Here is a 21,339-nt window from a genome sequence, read left to right as displayed (position 1 = left end):
CCTTCGTCAAAACCCTTGAGTCCTGATCAATTGCTAAATGTCTATGTCCTAATCCCAAAAATCACTTTTAACGCTAATCAAGGTGTGGTCCGATCAGAGCGTGATCAAACCAATTTGGATTTCCTTTGATTGGCATTTATTTGTCCTGCTTGGTTGTTTCATTAGCTTGTCTTGGTAAATCTACCAAAGCTTCCTGATGCCTATTTTCTGTTCTCTTTGCTGTATTTCATTTTTGTCTATTTAAATTTTATCATTTACTTTTGATTTTCACATACTTTACTTTTAGTGCATCTCCAATTAATGAACATACTGCTCTTTCCAATATGCTTGCATTGCATTTCCAGATCCAGTTCTTCCAACATGGAACTTGGTGGTATGTTATCATTATTTATTCCTTACTCTTGTTTTTATTCAAAGGTTCATTTTATTATCAAAGTATATACGCAGAATACAACTCTGAGATTCATCTTCTCCATAAGATACAGAAAAACCATGGAAATCATTAACCCCGTTAGCCTTCTGATTTCAGTCAGTTTTGTACCTATACCCAAGCTTTACCTGAACCACCAGAGCAGAGATTTGAACATATTAAATTGGGGGACTGCTTCATTGAGCACCTCCACTCCTTTCGCCAAAAGTGGAACTTCCTGGTGGCCAAACATTTAAATTCCCATTCCAGCATTTTGGTCCATTGCTCAACTTGTGCCACGATGAGGCCACCCTCAGAGAACAGGATGCAACACCTTATATTCCATCTGGGTTGCCTCCAAACTGACAGAATGAATATCGATTTCTCCTTCTGCTGAGCTTCTCCAGCATTTTGTGTGTGTGTTGCTTTGGATTTCCAGCATCTGCAGACTTTCTGGCGTTTATGAACTAAATTATAAAATAATGCTGCAGCAAAATGTTAGCAGCAGATGTAGCAGGTGTTAGGAAGGCAACTGGCACATTGACCTATCTTGCAAGAGGGTTGAAGCAGAGAAATATGGAAGTATTGTTCCAATTTTACAACATGCTGGGTGAAGCAACACCTGGAATACTGTACACAGCTTCGATCCCCTTATTGAAAAAAGGATAAACTGATAATGGAGGGAGTCCAAAAGAGTTCTCTAGGCTAATTCCTGGGATAGGGGTTTAATCTAATAAAATTTCTTTAGCTACTTACATTAAATTAATCCCAGGAATTAGCCTAGTGTACTTTTTTGGACTCCGGTGGAAATAGCTTGACATGTACACTCATAGGTGTATATATATATTTATTGACCGATAGATACATAAATAATTAAATAAACCCACCTATCTATCCATCTTTCTATCTATTTATTTATCTATCTATCTATCTATCTATCTATCTATCTATCTATCTATCTATCTATTTATTTATTTAGGGGATTTAGTTTTTTTTGAAAGATCGGGGAATTAGTAACAAGGAGCTGACATCGAAGGGGTAATGAGGCCTGGAACAGATCAACTTAATCAATTTTTTTAAAAATGAGAGGCCAAATGGCCTACTCCTGTTACTATTTCCTTATATTCCAATTTCTCCAGCAGTTTCTTTGCTGTGTTTGTTTTCTATGGAAGTCTAGCACCAATATCAGAATAGGTCTAATTTGAAATAAATGCTGTACCAAAAATTCTTGAAAAATTTGTTGGCATCAGTGTAGTTTGCATGGATTTACTATTAAATAAGATTGTCACTTTCTCAAAGGAAATTGATCAATAGGATTTTCACAATCCGCATTAACTTCTGATAATTAGATTATTACTATATAAATAAAGAATTTAAAAAAATATATGGAAGAGATTGCAATTAAACCATAATTGTGTATTTCCTCCTTGCTCTAATTGGGAACTTTAGAGAAAACGCAGATTGTTCGGGGACCCTTTTTCTTGCTGCAACGGGTGTTAGTGACAAGTTGGCCGCTGCTGATTGGTTAGCTTTGTGAACTTATTGTTTTTGTAAACATATCATAGCAACTGAGGGAACTAAAACTGATAGGAGTTGAAAGTAATTGAACAAAAATAAATGTTCTAATCTGTGTTAGTAGTAACCGTGGGAGACGGGGAGGGCAGCAGCGGCTGGGAAGAAGTATTTCCGGATCCGGTTGGAGTGGCGGCTCTGGAGATGGCGGAGGGTCAGAATGGGAGCAGGGTTGGGAGGATTGGGAGCCGGGCCTCGCTGCCCGTATTTCTCCTACTTGCCTGTCTCCTGTCCTTGGCGAATGGGGCTGGACGGACGCTGGTGCTTCTGGAGAACATCAACATGAAGGAAACGCATTCGATATACTTCAGGAGCCTGGCGGGTGAGTGAGAGGGGTACTTTGCTCATAGGGAGACGTGGAATTGCTGGAGTTGGGGGATCGAGTCGGGAGGTGGAATGATTTGTAGGGCCAATCAACCCACTAAATCTGCTTCACTTCATAGAATCATTATGGTCATGCCCTTTACTTCTTTTTTCACTAAATCATCAGACAGATGGTGTGTGTTTTTAAAAGAAAATTTAAAAAAAAGAGGGAAACGTTCTGCAGACTTTTTCGGGTTCCTCTAGTTATTGAAAACAGTCCAAAAGGTCATCTGAAGAAGGACGCTTGCCTTTTTAAAGATGCAATCTGATCCAGCTCCAGCTGTGAGCAACCCCTCTTCCATTTTGAAGGCCCACTCCTGGCATGTCAGGTAGCAACTTGGGCGACGGTGCCAGAACTCTCATGGAATCCATCGGGTGAGGTTTGGAGAGATTTATTGTACTCCAGTGTTGCCTGCAATAGTTGAATGAGTGAAGAGAGGTTTAAGTAATTTAAACGGTGTGCTTCAACATGAATACAAGCGATTCTGCAGATGCTGAAAACACTTAAACTGCTGGAGCAAGTCAGGCAGAAGGCAGTCTGCCCACAATGTCGATTGTTTACTCCCCTCCATAGATGCTGCCTGACTTGCTGAGTTTCTGCAGCTTTTTGTGTGGTGCTTCAAAACGAACAGTTTTCTGCTACTGTATACTAAGGTTTAAGTTATTCATTATGTAAATATTGTCCTGGTATATCTCTGAACATTACAATTGTTTGTTTAAATATGCTCACCTGTTGCTTTTTTCTTCCTCCCCCCCCCCCCCCCCCATCTCTAATTAGATCTCGGGTTCAATTTGACATTCAAGATTTCAGATGATCCTGGTCTGTCTCTCATTAAACATGGAGAGTTTCTGTATGATCACCTCATAATTTTTTCACCATCTGTGGAAGGTAAGGATGGTTTCTTTTCTTCTTCAAGTTTTTTACTTGTAGAATTCAATTTTGATTCAATTCCTCCCTTTATACACCCAACTATTGCTGAGTCATCAGAGAATTTGTGCAGATGACATGACTCAGTATTGTATCTAAAGTCTGAGGTATACAGGGTAAACAGGAAAGAAGCCTGTGCAATCCCTTGTGGGATCCCAGTGCTGTTTATGTCTGACACACATCCCTGAAGCGCATAAATTGTGGTCTGCCAGTCATCTAGTCCTTTATCCAGGAATCAATGGAAGTGCCAATCTACATTGAACAGAGTTTTTTCCCGCATCAAAAAAGGCTGTATGGTATTGAGGCACTTGAGAAATCAAAAAACATGATCCTCATAGTGCTGCCCAGCCTATCCAAATGGAAGTAGGCTCTGTTTAGCAGGTAGATGACAGCATCATTGACCCCAATGTGCTCCCGGTAGACAAACTGCAGGGGATCGAGGGCTGATTTGACCAGGGTCAGAGGTGAGCCAGGACCACACTCTCTAGGCTCAAGATCTCATGATTTGTGAGGTCAAGGCCACTGGACAGTATTCATGCAAGACTTCTGGTTGGTCCTTCTTGGGTACTGGGACCACACATGATGTTTTCCACACAGTCGGGACCTTTTCCAGGCCGAGACTCAGATTGAAAATGTGCTGGAGAACTCCACACAGCTGCTCAGCACACTCTTTCAGGACCCTGGGGTTCATACCATCCGGTCCCAATGCTTTGCCATGTCTGAGTTTCCCAGAGTTCTTCTCACCTGTTCAGTAGTGAAGGTGAGTCTGCGATCACTGGATGGGGGGGGGGGGGGGGTTGATGGAAGCTGGGGGCTAGGAGAGGTGAAGATCGGGATGATAGCAGTTGGTATGTGGAGATATGGATGGTAGATGCAGGGCAAGGACGGGATGTAGACGTTGGTAGCCTGCGTTGTTTGTCCACCTGTTGAACTGGGGGCGGGGGGAGGTGTTGGTGCCTGGGCACCTGGATTGGTGTGCTGATGGGGTGTGAATAGGAGGGCAGTTGTCAAACCTATTGAAGAATTGGTTTAACTCAGTCGCCTATTCACGGCTGCATTCTGAGGCTCTACAGCTAGGCTGATTGAAGCCAGTGATATTCTCCGTGTCTCTCCACATCTCCCATGAGCTTCTCTGCCCAAGCTTGTTTTCCAGCTCTCTCCTCTATTCCTCTTTAGCCACCTTGACCTTCTCCTTTAGCTCTCTCTTTACGTGTTTCAATTCGTCCATGTCTCCTGATCTAGAGGCTCTCTTTTTGTGTTTGAGAAGAGCCTTTAAATTGATACTTGAGTATTAATTTTTGTTTTGGTTAAATTTAGGTAGCTTTTGAATGATGAAAGTAGCTTTAAGTTCTTATGTTAATATATGCTTTAGTTATTAATGACTTCATAATGTGTTTAAGATATTATCTCTGTGGACATTTCATGATTTTGAAAACATGAAATGTGATGATGAGCAGTTGTGATAATGGTTGGAAAAACTTAAGGAAGAAATAAAGCAAAAATTAAAACTAGTTATTTACAGTTTTTGATTTGGGATTCTGTGAAATACTGAAGAAATTCTAGTTTTGCAGTTGTAAATAAATAATTGGAACTTTAATAATGAATTGACCCTTTATGCATAGCTTGGTTAATGTAAATTTAGTTCATAAACACGAGAAAGTCTGCAAATGCTGGAAATCCAAAGCAACACACACAAAATGCTGGAGAAACTCAGCAGGCCAGACAGCATCTGTGGAAATGTTTTGGGTCAAGACCCTTCTTGAGGAATGGAAAGGATGGGGGAAGACGCCAGAATAAAACGGTGGAGGGAGGATAAGTAGAAGGTGATGGATGAAGCCAGGTGGGGAGAAAAGGTAAAAAGCTGGAGAGGAAGGAGTCAGATGGAAGAAGATAATGGGAAAGAGGAGGGGACCCTGGGGAAGAGATAGACAGCTGAGAAGCAATAAGAGATCTGAGTGGGGAATAGAAGAAGAGGGGAGGGAAGTTATTTTTATTTTAGCAGAAGGAGAAATTGATACTCTTCCTGTCAGTTTGGAGGCTACCCAGACAAGATATAAGGTGTTGCTCCTCTACTCTGAGGGTGGCCTCATTGTGGCACAAGTTGAGCCATGGACCAAAATGTTGGAACAGGGATGGGAATTAAAATGTTTGGCCACCGGGAAATTCCACATTTGGCAGATGGAGCGGAGGTGCTCGACAAGGTGGTCGCCCAATTTATAATGGGTTTCACCAATGAGGAGGAGGCCGCATCGGGAGCACAGGACCCAATAGACAACCCCAGCAGATTCACAGGTGAAGTGTGGCCTCACCTGGAAGGACTTGATTGGAGGAGGTGGAGGAGGTGAATGGGCAGTTGTAGCACTTCAGCCGCTTGCAGGGATAAGTGCAGGGAGGGAGATTAGTGAGGATGGATGAATGCATAAAGGAATCACAGGCAGTGATCCTTGTAGAAAGCAGGGTAGGGTGGGGGAGGTAGGATACTTGAGGAAGTTGCAGAGAATAATTTTTTGGATGCAGAGGCTAATGGGGTGTTAGGTAGAGACAAGGAGAACTGTATTACTATTGAGGTGGTAGGAAGAGTGGATGAGCATGGGTGTTTGGGAAATGGAGGAGATGTGTGTGAGGGCAGCATCAATGGTGGAGGAGGAAGGGAAGCCCGTTTGTTGAAGGAGGGTGATGTCTCTGATGGAAAGGGAAGCTGCATCCTGGGAATTGATGTGGTGGAGACAACAGCAAGGGAATAGCATTTTTAAAGGTGACAGGATGGGAAGTGGTATAGTCAAAGATGACTGTGGGAAGTGGTAGATTTTTTAAAGATGTTGATTGAAAGCTTGTCTCCAGAGATGGAGACGGACATCAAGAAAGGGGAGGAAAGTGTCAGGAATAGAGGCTACGTTTATTTTTGGTGGCTTTTGTGAACCAAGTAGGCAGCGCTGCTGTCAGGTAACCTAGAGATTATATTGGACTAGCAAATAGAGTTGTGTACCATGGATCCAAGCAGGCAGGTGCGTTTGGGTTCCGTCATGGAAAATGGAATTTAGCTTCAATAATAAAATAAATCTGCAGATTAAAAAATTGCTAGTCTCAGGGATGGCGCCCAGAGAAACTACTGGACTGCTGTCCTTGGTTTGCCTTATATGAAACTCGGACCCACCAACATGAATGAATGAATGATCTTTATTGTCATTATACATAGGTACAATGAAACTCTGTTTGCCTTCCTCTCAGGCAATCAAACAAAGAGGTAGATAAAAACAAGACGGTAATAGAAAAACAGTATTAAATAGATAAGTAGCAGAAAATAAGTTGCAGCAGCACCAGAATAGCACAGTAATGCACAAAGTGCGGTTAGTGCAAGTATTTGAGTCACAGTTTCAGTCATTGTTCTGTGGGAGTGGTGTGATGGAGGCAACAGCTCTGGGGTAGAAGCTGTTCCTCAGTCTATTTGTTTTGGTTTTTAGTGTCCTGAACCTCTTGCTGGACGGCAGCGGACCAAACAGAGAGCAGCCAGGGTGTGTGGTTATGCTGATTGCTTTCCTCCTGAGTCTGCTGGAATGGATGGTGTCCAGTCCTGGGAGCTCCATCCTGACAAATGTGATTGACTTACTGCCTCTTGTTCAGGTTCAATTAAACAGGAACAATAAAAAATATGTGTGTGTTGTATGGAAAGTAAAATAAATAACGCGTGATTCATTGACCTTAAGCAGAGTGTGAGCAGGTTATTTAATGAGAGATTAGCACAAACCAATGTGACCCTTGTGCAATACTGCGGGTCTTGCAACAGTTTCTGAGCAGTAAGACCTTCAGCCAGCTTTCCCTTCGTAAGTGAAGGTGTGAAGATCTGTCAGCTGAATTGAAAGCAGCCAGTTTAATGTTGACTAAAGATAAGATCTGTCTTTGGTTTGAATGGATTTGTTTAGCATTGAAGGTAAGCTTGACAGCTTAAAATTACTGATCTAACCTTTTTTTGTGCAGTTGAACAGATTAAAAACTTTTCATTTGGTATTGCATTTTCCACCTTGCTCCAAACAGTTAGAAATTACATAAAATATTAGAGGCAAAGGCTTTGAACGGAGAAAGTGCATGAACAACAGAGGATTTTAAAAGAAATCATGTTGAAATAGATTATATAAGACCATTGCCTTTAAGGAATTGTAGCTCTTTGCCTTGTGGTGCACGTTGGCTGATAAAAGGATTACGGTATGTGCACTGCCATGTGTTGTCAGTGTATAAAATGTTGGATTAAATGGAACTTTGAAAGAAAAGACAGTTGAGAGCTGATGCATTGGAACAGGTGGGTGTTAGAGCTGTGTTTTACTTGTTACAGAACAGCTAGAAAGGATAAAAAATTAGGATTAATGGAAATTTGCTTTGTTTTCAGATTTTGGAGGCAACATTAATGTTGACACTATTGCCACATTCATTGATGGAGGTGGAAATGTACTGGTTGCTGTGAGCTCTGACATTGGTAAGCATATGGAATAAGTACCACATCTGAAATGATTTTAGAAATGTGATCAGTCCATTAAGTAGTAGATGCTTAAGTATTTAAGCATCAGCGTAAATTTTCGTCTTGGTTTAAAAAAGCCACTATGTACAGAAAACGTAATTACCTTGAGATGTTTCAAAGTTTTTAACAGTTATTAAAATACCTTTGAGGTTTAGGCACTGTATTAACATATGAAGTGTGTCAGTCAGTTTGTGACAAAGAGGACCCACAAATGGTTTAAAAAAAAATGCTTGATACTCACTGTTGGTCTTGACAGTGATGCACATTGTCAGAACCTGTGGCGGTCAATGAGATCTTTTATATCTGTTTTTTAAATTGACATTTGGATTTAAATCAACATTTTAAAACCAAAGGAAAATATCTCCAACATTCTATCAAGACTGATGGTTTGCATTGAATTTGCGGGAATATACGTGCATACAGAATAGGTTCCAGTATTTCAAAAGATCAATATCTTCCTCAGATTTAAATTCATGAATGTTCAGGGTAAATGAGCTAAACTAAGATTATAATCTTGCAAAAAGGAAAATTCTGCAGATATGCTAATCTGAAATACTGGAAATATTTAGAAGCTCAGAATGCATTTCTGGAGAGAGAAACAGTTGATGTTTAGTGTCAATTATCTATCACCAGAGCATTTGACATTTGAAATAAATACTTTAAGGTGTAGAAAATGGGGAACAGAAAAAGAGATTCTGTTATACAGTGAAGGGAAAACTATATGACAAAAGGAATGTGGGGTGCAAAAATAAGGGTATAGTAATGGGTCAAGTAAAGAATTGAAAACATGGAGGAACAGAAACAGCTGAAATCTTTGAACTCAGAGTTTCTCAAGGCTGTATTGTATTGTGCCCAACAAAAAAAGCATGGTTCTATAAACTTATGTTAAGTCTATTGGAACAGTTTAGAAGGTCAGTGTCAGATAGGGATGTAGTTAGTGTTACGCAGCTGTAAGCTTGGGATTGCATTTGTAGACTAATTCTGCGGAATAGTCACTCCGAAAAGGGGAATACTATTTTGAAAAGTGAAATCATACCAATGTGGAAGCACAGTTAAGTTAATGTTTGATGTGGATGATGTCTCTGACTAGTGAAAAGGGAGGAGATAAAAAGGAATTTATTTCTTTGCCAAAGTTTTCATGATAAGTTGCTCTGGGAAGAATTGGGATTATTGGTGATTTGAAGAGTGAATCGGGTTGTTGTAGATCAGAACTCATCCAGATTGCTGAAAGGTGGCTGTGATGGAAGGAAATGTGTGCTAAGTGATGGCATCATGCTAGTATCACAGAAATGGCGGACAGTTTGAAGACTGTTGAAGGGAAAGTAAGAACAAGGTGAATCCTTTTGGGAAGGAGTGGAGATAATGGACATGGTCAAGGATTCATCAAAGGAAAGGAGAAGGTTACAACTTTTGGTTGCTCATTGAGTAATGAAATTGATGGTGTTATGGAGATTGACCACAGGTAGAATTTTTAACTGAATGTAATTGGAACTTGGTCTGCATCGCTGATAGTGTATTTAATTTACATTTTTGCTTTTAGGGGATCCTTTACGAGAACTGGGTAGTGAATGTGGGATTGAATTCGATGAGGAAAAGACTTCAGTTATTGACCATCATAATTATGATGTTTCTGATCTTGGTCAGGTAAGGACCACTAGGGGAGATTTCATAATGAACAGTGGTGTCTCTCCAGCTAACTTGGTGAGAGATCTGCTTGATAATAACAGGGCTCACGCTTGTGGTCATAAATCTTGGACACTTTTAGTCCCTGTATGCTGAATTTTAGCTGTCAGAATGATGAATGTTACCGCTGAGGAATAGATCCACTAGACCAAGGGTTCCTAATCTTTTTATGCCATGGATCAATACCATTAAGCAAGGGGTCCATGGACCCTAGGTTGGGAATCCCTGCACTAGACTGTTATAGAGTTAAATCTTGCTACTTTACACACATTAAGATGACCTGCAATATAATTCTTAAAATCTTAATTCTGGATATGTTTAATTAATGGTAACATTCAAAATAGTAAATACTGTGAAGCAATTCAAGAAATTTACCACAAAGATAATTTCATTAAGAACATTGTGTTCAAGCGTATTGAGTTGATTTATGCTTTGTTGTTTCCAAAGCACACCCTGATCATTGCTGACAGTGATCAACTGCTGAAGGCTCCCACAATCGTGGGGAAGCGGCCAACAAATCCTCTTTTATTCCGAGGAGTTGGGTAGGTACTTTATTATTCCATCAGTGTTACACCTTTGTACAGCAAATTTGTAACAGGATCTATAAAACAGATAGTTGCAAACTTGACCGTTTAAAAACTTACAAATTGTGACTTGCGGCTCCAAATTACTATACCTTTTAAGAGCTTAGTGATAAACTTGTATTGATAAATAACTTTTGTTAACAGTGGAATATCTAATTTTCCATTGGGAGAGACTAGTTTCTTTTTTTTAATTTAATAGTTTCAGAAATGGTATCCGTGAACAGCTAATATTGTTTTCTCTTATCAATTTCAGTATCACACTCACTACCCAGTCCTTGTAAAGGATCTCTCACACATGAACGTTCAAAATTGAATACTTCAGCAGGGATTCTTGACAAGTACTTTAGAGAACATTTTAAGGGATTCACATTTGTGTCAGACTTGAGGAAAGATGCCCAGAGGCACGAAGGGGAGATGGATCTTGAAACTTCTGAAGGTGATTGGAGGGTTTAGGGAAATTAAGTCTTAAGTGACAGCATGTGTGGAGAGATGAGATGACTAAGAGGTCTTTTAGTAATGGAGTATGTAGGGAATATATGGTATCTCAGAAGCAGCAGAAAACACATGAAGCATGTGTATAATGTGTTGGAAGTAGAGGGGTATAGTACATGAACTAAGGATGTAACAAGCAGTAATTGAGGAGGGGAAAATTCCTCACTTGCAGTTCAGGTGGTTAATATTTGCAAATAAATGAACATTGTATGTTTTGACCTATTTGACGTAGTAAATTTTCTCCAGAAAACCTATCAAAGTATTTGTATTTTAAAAACTATAATAGGAGTAAATTATCCAATTATTCTTGAGCCTATATACTAGGCCCTTAACCATGTTTTTTTTTTACTTTCCAGTATGGTTGCTGATCCTGATAATCCATTAGTCTTGGATATTCTGACTGGATCTTCGAGTTCTTATTCCTTCTTTCCAGACAAGCCAGTCACACAGGTAACTCTTATGTGTAATCTTCAAGTTGTTGAATAATCTCTTTCCTTAAAGCCCTAATGTGCTTAAAGTAAGTTCTGTAAGTATCCTGGTCCCTATTCAAAGTACCAGTTTTTACATGAGAATAAAAGTAATGTGTGTGAGTATGTTATTTGATCAATAAATCACTACCAAACTTAATTCTAGTTAGCCATTTATAAAGGGTGGAGATCAGGGAAGGTGGTTGAATTGAATTATTTTGCTGCCTGTTTGAGGAAGGCTAACTCGACACATGAGACAGATTGAATGGGATCCAGGTCAAGAGAACTGTAACTTTCCTGTGTTTGGAAGATTTAGAGGGATGAACTCTTGAGAGATTGTCATTCTTGATGCGTTGAATCCACTGTAATGTGCAATAGTATCTGCACTCTGGTTTGTGCTTCAACCTTAGGTTAATTTCACTGCTCAATAATAAGTATAGTGAGTGAAAGTGATGCAAATGATTTTTTTGAAACAAATTGTGAGGCACCTTGACAGTGTAAAGGTGGAGGGGATGTTTCCTCCCTGTGGCACCCTAGAACTAACAGTCTCAAGAAATTTGTCCATTTAAAACTCAGCCTATTTTTTTTCCCACTTGAGGTTTGTCAGTATTTGGAACTCTCCTGAAAGTACAGAGGAAGATGATTCTTTGGATCTTTTTAAGGCAGAGGTGCATAGGTTCCTAATGAGCAAAGAATTAAATGGTTATCCCAGGTAGACTGAAATACAGAGTTGAGATTACAGTCAAGTTAGCCGTGATTTGAAAGGCTGGGCAAACTCTAGCTGCCAATGGCTTACCCTTGCTCTCCCTTTTGTTTGTAATGTATTTGTAGTCTAGATGATGGGAGCTAGTGAGATACATATTAAGTCATTCTATCCTATATGCACTGTAAAGCAGACTGGGAATGTTGTGCACGGTCCAGTTAATCTCCCAATGAGTGCAAGAAAATTTTTATGTTTTGGAGTTTACATCTTGAGCAATATTGCAACACCTGTTGTATGTGTATAAAGTTTGCATATAAAATGCAAATTATATTTGCACGGATTTGTATATAAAATAGGGAATGGTTTAGTTAAGGTAAGCATCTGGATTTTCCACCTTTTGCTAGTATCCTCATGCTGTGGGGAAGAACACCCTGCTGATTGCTGGACTCCAGGCACGGAACAACGCTAGAGCTGTCTTCAGTGGTTCTATCGATTTCTTCAGTGATGCCTTCTTTGAATCTCCTGTGCAGAAGGCAGTCCCAGGTGCTGAACGGTAAGATCAGATATCAAAGGTCATGCAAAGTTCTTGCTTGTCTCTCTGACTACGTTTATTAATTGTTTCTACTTGGCAAAAAGGAAATGACAAAGGCCTGTTTCTTTTATGTCAATCAGCTGTGCTGCTGGAACCATTGCAGTTCTGCAACTAACAAAATGCTGACAGTGGCATTTTGTAAAAAAACGTCAAAATTCTGACCATTGGCAACGAAGTCTAATTCTTGACGGGTGCTTGGAGATTACATTACTCTTAGGATATTAATGATCTTGTTTTGATGGTAGAATTTGATGGAAAGAGCAGTGGAGCTGAAAGCTTGCCATATTCAATCCTAAAAAATAGAATGTGCTGCAGTCACATCACGCAAATGAACACAGTTCATGGCAAGGGCAGTGATCTGTGTCATGTCCTGGTGACTTGATTCTGAGTTTAATTTGTTCTCTAGGTTGCCCTAACTGGGTGGGTGTTGTTTATTTCGTACAGTAAAACTGATCATTTTGGCAACCTTGGGTATACTGGAGAGGCAGATTTCATGGATTGTCACATATTTCTTGTGTTAGTGCCCCAAACTTCATTTATTTACATACATGTTACAGAGCAATATAATACAGTTTTTCAGTGAATAAGGTGAGTTTAAAGAGAGCTTAGAAATGAAACCTGTTAAGTTCAAAGAGAGCATGGTAAACGGGACTCCAGTGAGTTTATAAAGACTGTGGGAAGTCAGGGCTTCAGTGAGTTTAAAGAGAGCTTAGAAATGAAACCTGTTAAGTTCAAAGAGAGCATGGTAAACGGGACTCCAGTGAGTTTATAAAGACTGTGGGAAGTCAGGGCGTCAGTGAGTTTAAAGGGAGTGGAGGAAACGTCGTTGTGATATGAGTGGAGAGTTGTACAAAATTTTTTGCTTGAATTCTTTGAATTCAGATTTTCAAAAACTGGGAATTTTGAACTGGCAATGGCACTGTCCCGCTGGGTATTCAAAGAGGAAGGAGTGCTCCGTGTTGGAAAGGTGTCTCACCACCCTGTTGGAGAAACCAATCCACCAAATGCCTATACCATAACTGATCTGGTGGTAAGTATCAATGACAGTTTATTAATTATTTAAACAGCATTTTTTTCAGAGGGTAACTTAGAAATTATATTGAATTATTTGCATGATATGAATTTGCAGACACAATTATGTAACACAGAGGGTTCAACATTGCAAGAATTACACAAGCAAATTCTAATTCTCTTGACTGAAATGGCAAAGGCACTTTCCCAGAAAGTTTCCAGTCTGCCACTGCGCTGAGTTAAACTTTCTCGGCAGGGTGGCAGTACATTTGAACTCAGTGGCCTTATGCAGAACAACACCATGCTTAAAGAATGGGAATTCAATTGTCAATAAAGAATTGGGAGAGGTTGAAGAATAAGGTTACAGGGGGTTTGTGTTTGTAGAGAGAGTTGCATTCTAATCAGGAGGTTCAGTAGATAAGTAATTCACCATTACTTCGGAGTTTGCAAACTGAAGTGGAATTTCAAGAGAGATCATGGAGGGATTTGTGGGAGTTAGGATTTGCTGAGTTATGGAGCTGTTATTGTAGTTTTCTTGCTGTAGACTTACTGTGGGGAGGCTTGATGTTTAAATTATAGACTTAAATGCAAAGAAGAAATTTTTAAATGACGTAACTGAGACCACTTACCGATCCTCTTCAAGAGGGGATAAAAAGTTGGTTAAAAATCAGGATTGGGTGATGTCTTCCCTTTACTTGGTGAATGTGTTTCAGCAATATCCTAAATACTGGGACATCACTGATAAAATTCATACTCACATCTGTATCAGTGTTCACTTGACTCGTTTTCCTTTCTTAAATTGTGGCGGTTAGAACATAAAACAAGCTTTCCCTCTACCAGTGATGATAATAATTGACTATTCAAGAGCATAAAAATGAACTTTTATTGGAAGTGCTTTCATGTATGTTTACTTGGTGGGATGGGAGCTAGTTTAAACTATTTATAAATCTTGCATATATTTCAATTATGGATCTAGTGTGGGGAAATGGTTTCAGTACAGAATGGTTTTAAAAAAGGGTGGCATGGATGTGAGCCAAAAGGCAATTTGCTTTCAATGCTCTTTGACTTTGTATTGTTTCCCTTAAGGTGCTCTGTTAAGACCTATCAATTCCTGCAGTATTTTTGGCTTCTTGCAGTTTGTATGGGGTCTGTTTAATTTGCTTGCAGATTGATTTAGTATATTAAAGTTTGCAAACTCAGATTATATTTTCACTCCCACCACTTGAAGATGTCATGATATTCCTGGGTTTTCTTTTGAACTATTACTTTAGCCCATCTCTCACTGCCTTCACAGATCGAAGGATTAGTTTCATACTTAGTGACATAATCATATCCCTAGCTCATACTCTGAAACTAGAACCAATTTAGCTACAGTACTCTTGTCATTATAGTGTTTGGGTAAACTCTACTGTTATTTGTTTAGAATAAAGATTTACATTTTTAAACGAGTGAAAATGGTGTGAGACAGGACCTAAATACTTCATAAAGAAACAGTACTAAGTGATGGAACATTAAAATGAATTATTAGAAGCAGATTGAGTTCCTATTTAGGTACCTGAATCTTTTATTAATTAAATATTCAATAGTTGTTTTTATTCATTTCTGGAGGTCACATTCTGTTATCATTGTGGACTCTGCAGTAATGGTCCAAGAAATTTGTGATGATGGTAATGTTTTCTTTTGGTACAGGAATATAGCATTGTTATTGAAAAACTCTCCAATGGGAAATGGATCCCATTTGATGGGGATGACATTCAACTGGAGTTTGTTCGCATTGATCCCTTTGTTAGAACCTACCTAAAGAAAAATGGTAAGTAGAATGACCTAATGCCAGGCAAAGTAAACACGTTTCCATGCATTTGAATTTGAATATGATGGGTTTGGCTGAAATTTGCCATTTTTTTTTTCTGTTGCATTTAATATCTAATTTGAATTCTTGCACCAGACTTTGCTGCTGCTCTGGTGGGCATGGGTCAATCATTCAAAAAATTTGGGAGGATGAGATTTGTAGCCTGAGAATATAAAATGCTGAATGAGTTCATATGTTCATAGATTACACTCATCAAAAGTCCTTAAGTATGACAGTTAAATTTTACTGGGATTGTTGATTGAGTAGTTAGGAACCTGGAGTATATTTACATTTCTCTAACAACACCCTCTCTGCACCAAGGAAAACTTTATTCCAAGTTAAATTTGGTACTTTTGGAATTTCATCTGGGATTGGAAAATGGATGTCATGAATTATCTTGAAGATAATGGTAACAATAGTTAACATTACCAGTAATCTGGATATTTACAAAGCAGATTGGAAATTATATAATTAGTGGAGTTTGTTTATTGAGATACAGTGTGGAATAGGCCCTTCTGGCCTTTTGACCCATGCTGCCTAGCAATTCCCTGATTTAATCCCAGCCTAATCATGGGACACTTTACATTGACCAACTAACCTAACAACACCTGGAGAAAACCCATGCGATCACAAGGAGAATGTACAAACTCCTTACAAGCAGTGGTGGGAATTGAGCCTGGGTTGCCAGTACTGTAAAACATTATGCTAACCACTATGTTACTGTGTTGTGATATTCAAAAAATATCGAAGACAATTTTCATGAGAAGTTAGTTACTTTTGCACTCTGAGGATATATTATTGCAGGAAAATGGAGCTCTTTCTATTTCAGACTTGCCTTTTAGACACAGCAACATACTGCTCTTGATCCTCTGAACAGCTGTCCTTTTTATGTAAGAAGGTTCTTGTTGTAATTTTAAGTTGCCTCTTTTGTAAAAGGTGGGCTAATACACAGATATTTTCCTTAAAGTAAAAGGGAATACGGGAAATGTGTTGGATGGCAAGTAAGACTGAAATGCAGAGTACTAAGACTTTCACTCCCAACTATCAAAATGTGAATGTACAGTGTCTGGAAAATAAAATGGAAGACCCCTGAGGAAGATTGCAGTAATGGAGAGACAGCAGCAACTGCTGTGTTCTTTGCTTCATGGAAACATGGCTCACCCCACCTAGGATGCAGACTGCAGCCTGAGGACTTCACCATCCACTGCAAAGACAGGACAATGGAGTCTTCGAAGATAAAGGGAGCAGTTTCATGATTAACTAATCGTGGTGCTCAGATGAGGCGGTTCTGTCTCAGTCCTGCTCACCTGATCTGAAGGACAAGTACCTTCCATTTTTTCTGCCAAGGGAGTTTTCCGCTGTCATCCTGGTAGTGGTGTGTATTATATTCCTGGCCAACGTCAGGCAGGCACCGGATCTGCTGAGCACCATGATCGTCAGTCACAAAACAGCACACCCTGATCCCTTCCTGATCATTGTGGGTTGATTTCTAACCACAGCAGCCTGAAAAAGTCTTTGACCAACTCCCACCAATATGTCGCCTATGGAACCAGAAGAACCTGCACACTTGACCACTGTTACACTATCATCAAGAACGCTTACGGTGTCATGCCACATCTGCACTGTGGCATGTCCAATCTCTTGGCTGTTCTTCTACTCTCAGTGTACAGGCAGAGACTGAGGACTGCAGCACAAGTGGTGAGGACCATGAAGATATGGTCAAGGGATGGGAGGCAGAAGAGTGGTTATAGGACTGGATTGAATGGGTGGAGTGGATAATAATCAGGGATTCATCTTTGAATTTGAGTGAGTGTGCTGCAGTTGCCGCTGATGTAATCGGGGGGGGGGGGTGTGTGCGCGCACGCGATGAATCAGGAAGTTTGCAGACTGTTGAGTTCTACATCTGTGACATTCAAGAACAGTGATACAGAACTATACAAGAAATCCAGGTAGAACCTATGGAAGGCTATTTAAGAGAAATGATCAATTCCAACTGAAGTTGGAGAGGGAATCAGATGAACGTCAGCTCTGACAAGGTTTGCAGGCCATTATTTCCTACAAGGTGAAACCTAACATCATGAATGGCTGTGATGCTTCACTCCCAGATGAGCTCAACACCTGTTATGCACACTTTGAAAGAGAATATAACCTGAGTGACCCTGTGATCTGTTTCAGAGGCTGATGCTAGAACATCTTCGAGGAGGGTGAACTCTTGCAAGTGTCACACCACAATAGTATACTTGGTCAGCCACTGAAAACTTGTGCCAGCCAACTGGCGGGTGTGTTCAAGGACATCTTCAATTCCTCACTGCTGCAGTTGGTAGTTCCCACCTGCGTCAAAAGGCCAATGATCATATATCAGTGCTCAAGAAGAGCAGGGTGAGCTGCCTTAACAAGTATCGCTCAGTTGCATTCACATCCACTGTAGTGAAGTGCTTTGAAAGGTTAATTATGGCCAGAATCAACTCCTGCCTTAAGCAAGGACCTGGACCTGCTGCAGTTTGCCTACTGTCACAATAGGTCTAAAGTGGATTCTATTTCACTGGCTCTCCACTAGGCTTTGGACCACCTGGGCAATAGCAATACCTATGTCAGGCTGCTGCAAATTGATCACAGTTTAATGATTAACACAGTCGTACCGTCAGTACTAATCAACCAGCTCCAAAATGTGGGCCTCTGTACCTCCCTCTGCAACTAGATACTTGACTTCCTCACCAGGAGACCACAGTCAGTGTGAATTGGAAATAACTCCTCCTTGCTGACAATCAATCCTGGTCACCTCAAGGACGCATGATTAGCCCAGTGCTCTTCTCACTACACCCATGACCATGCTCAAACTCTATCAAAAAAATTGTCGACAACGCAACAGGTGGTTGATAACTTCCCAAATCTAGTGGTGTGAGTCCTATACCACCTTCCTGATGCCAGCAGCATGAAGAGAGCATGTCCTTGGTAGTCCATGATGGACTGAGCCATATCCAATAATTTTTGGAGGGTTTTCCATTCAAGGATATGTTTCCATACCAGGCTGTGATGCAGCCAGTCAATATACTCAGCACCACACATCTATAGAAGTTTGTCAAAGTTTTAGATGTCATGCTGAGTCTTGGCATACTCCTAAGGAAATAGAGGCACTGCTGTGCTTTCCTCATAACTGCACTTACATGCTGGGCCCAGGAAAGGCCCACCAAAATAACACAGTGGAATTTAAAGTTGCCGATGTTGCCCACCTCTGATCGTCTGATGACAGCTGTTTCATGGACCTTTGTTTTCCTTCTGAAGTCGATCATCAGCTCCTTGGTCTTGTTGACATTGAGTAAGAGGTGGTTGTTTACGGCACTGGTCAGCCAGATTTTTCAGTCATCCTATACACTGATTCATCACCACCTTCTGAATGGACAATGAATCCATGTACACTATCTCACTTTTTGCTCTTATTTGCAGTAATTGTATAGTTATTTTTGTAATTTATTATGTATTGCATTGCTGCTGCAAAACAATAAACTTCACGACTTGTACCAATGATATTAAATCTAATCTTGAGATAACGGTTTGCTGCCTGTCTGAGCCACTCATGTACTTTATACCTGCGATATTCTTGCCACACAGTCCTTCCAGTTTGAGAGTTGCACAGTAATTAATTCAGAGCTTATTCACTTATTTTTGCAGGTGGTAAATATAGTGTACAGTTCAAACTGCCTGATGTCTACGGTGTATTCCAGTTTAAAGTGGATTACAACAGGCTTGGATACACCCATCTTTATTCTTCCACTCAGGTCTGTATCACATTAGGAACTTCTGCAAAAATATTACATAAAGTTTAACTGGCAAAAGACTTTAAAGAATCAAAATTCATTTCTGGTATTGTTAGGACACTCCATTCAGCCTTTTCCTGTTTATCTTGAAGCTCATCCGCCATAAATTTGCCCCCAAACCCCTTCTGGTCTTGCACTCTATCTTCTCCTGCAGTCCCACAGCCATCTCGGATATCTATGCCTCCTTAATTCAGGTTGCAAAAGGAATTAGTCTCTTCCTGAGTACTTAATTCTGATACCTTCCCCAAAACAGTCATGCTCTCAACCTTTATTCCTTTAAGAAATCCATGTAACGAAGCTTCTAGCCATTTGTGGTATTATCACCTCAGGTAACTTGGTTTCACTTTTTGATATCACTCCATTGAAGCACCTCAGGATAGTTCCCTTCATCCTGCTGTCACGTCTATTTTTGTTGTGATGTGTGCTAGGGCAGCAGTCTTTACTGATCACACTACCAAGAAATACCCAGAGCAGATGTTTCTGTTCCTGGTCAAAGGCTGAATACAGTTCGTTCTGATTAGTATTTCTTTTCTGTGATTGGACCACATCTTTGCTGTAGAGAAAGATGCACTCTTCTGGATGCTTTTTGGTTATTCCTCTACAGTCATTTCTGTGCTTTTGCCTATAGTCTCTCCCATGCAGTGAAAGGTGTGGTGTGTAAATAGTTTAGGTACATATGGTGAAATGAAGGTAGAGGAATAACCAAAATGAGTCCAGGAGTGTGCATCTTTTCTCTACACCAAAGAAGTGGTCCAACCACAAAATAAATAGGACACACTGAATTCAGCCTTTGACCAGAAGCAGAAACATCTGGTCTGGCCATTTCTTGGTAGTGTGATTAGTAAAGACTTGGCCTAGCACACATGACAACAAAAACATGTGACAGCAGGCTGAAGGGAAATATCCTGAGGTGCTTTAATGGAGTGATAGCAAAAAGTGATACTAAATTACCTGAGGATAATGCCCCAAATGCTGAGAATCTTCTTTGCATACATTTCATACGTTTTCATTGTGTGAATGGGAAGAAAACTAAAAGCTAGTCAATTTCCTGTCAGGGATATATAATTGCATTTATTTTAACAAGCTGAAACATACAATTCATTCAACCAGTTGCAATTGTTGCCGCGTTAGAAGAATGTAAATGCTTAGCTTTTCATTCCTTTCTTTAATTCACAGATTACTTCCCACTTAATCTGATCATGAAACTGGTTTTTGAGGATCTCTTTGAAAGATATCCAAATGTATGCCATATTCAACTGAAAACTTGGCCAAGTGACAATAAATAAAATTCTTTGTAGGAAAGGTTCATATTGATATGAGATTACAGGTACTAAAATAGAAGCAAAAAAAACTCATTGAGTTGGCTCATTTTCACCCCACACCAACACTGCCTCCGTAAAATTGCTAACACAATGGTAGCTGTGTTACTGTGAATCTCACCAAATGTTTCTTTTTGTTCAAGGTATCTGTTCGTCCTCTCCAGCACACACAGTACGAACGCTTCATTCCCTCTGCCTATCCGTACTACGCCAGCACCTTCTCCATGATGGTTGGCCTTTTCTTGTTCTCGGTGGTCTTCTTGCACATGAAAGAGAAAGAGAAGGCGGAGTGAGGGATTGGAGGGCGTTCTCTATTCTTGATATCTCCAGTGCTGAGAGTTTTAAGTTGGTTTAAATTGGTGAGGGGTGATTGCAAATTCTAGCCTTTCTGGAGCTCATGCCACCTCAGGAGAAACTAAACTACAAATCCCATTTATTGTGATCCCTCCGTTGATCAGAGGTTACCATGTGCTGCAGGTTACAGAAAGTGGGTGTATCAATTTGAGTGTTGATTTCTTTTGCACTGTAGAATAAATAACTTTGTTTAAAAAAAACTGCCAGAAGTGTTGGTGTCATTTTCCGTTAAGAGACTAAAACCTTTGGTTAAAAATAATGGAGGAAATAAAAGAACTTCTGTTTCTTCACCAGTTGCATTAAAAGCTCCAGAAACACAAGGACAACAAAACCTGTGAAGTTTTCTAACAGGTGAACTCCAGTTCAATTGGAAGATCTGAGTTAATATAACCACTTGCAGTCTCTTTGGAGGGGTCATATCATTTAGCAAAAGAGATTAAAAGTGAGCAAAATTTTATTTTCGGATCAAATTATGTTTTTTACGAAAAATTCTCCCCAGCACTTAATTCTTGTACCTACATTGATGTAACTTCTTGATTTATGTTTCTTATCGTTGGAAATAAAGTGAAACATTCCATTGATTGATGTTTTGATTCTTTTAACATTAAAGCTGTCATAGGTTCATGTGTAAAGCTAGTTTTACACTCTGGTTAGGAATCTGAGTCCTATTGCTAAATGTGGAATTGAT

At 39.8% G+C, this 21,339-nt stretch overlaps 1 protein-coding gene across 1 annotated transcript; it reads left to right on the top strand.

Moving 5' to 3' along the window:
• The first annotated feature begins 345 nt into the window (after window positions 1–345).
• ddost (dolichyl-diphosphooligosaccharide--protein glycosyltransferase subunit (non-catalytic)) lies at window positions 346–21,232 on the top strand. The gene is made up of 12 exons (XM_059951962.1): window positions 346–373; window positions 2,046–2,303; window positions 3,123–3,233; window positions 7,654–7,740; window positions 9,323–9,426; window positions 9,913–10,007; window positions 10,898–10,991; window positions 12,116–12,264; window positions 13,186–13,333; window positions 15,004–15,124; window positions 18,833–18,939; window positions 20,441–21,232. Exons 1-12 carry the CDS (start codon window positions 361–363, stop codon window positions 20,588–20,590), a joined length of 1,437 nt encoding a protein of 478 aa, XP_059807945.1. The 5' UTR covers window positions 346–360; the 3' UTR covers window positions 20,591–21,232.
• The last annotated feature ends 107 nt before the right edge of the window (window positions 21,233–21,339 follow it).

The sequence above is a fragment of the Hypanus sabinus genome, chromosome 27 (assembly GCF_030144855.1).
Source record: "Hypanus sabinus isolate sHypSab1 chromosome 27, sHypSab1.hap1, whole genome shotgun sequence".
NCBI classification, from domain to species: Eukaryota; Metazoa; Chordata; class Chondrichthyes; order Myliobatiformes; family Dasyatidae; genus Hypanus; species Hypanus sabinus.
Note: the sequence above shows the minus strand (reverse complement) of the source record. Positions and strands in the feature narration are given on the sequence as shown.

Bases quoted from the DNA above. Each gene is read 5' to 3' on its own strand.
- ddost (XM_059951962.1), top strand. The intron at 3,234-7,653 runs GTAAGGATGGTT...CTTTGTTTTCAG, and splicing joins TTTTTCACCATCTGTGGAAG to ATTTTGGAGGCAACATTAAT. The intron at 9,427-9,912 runs GTAAGGACCACT...TTGTTTCCAAAG, and splicing joins ATGTTTCTGATCTTGGTCAG to CACACCCTGATCATTGCTGA.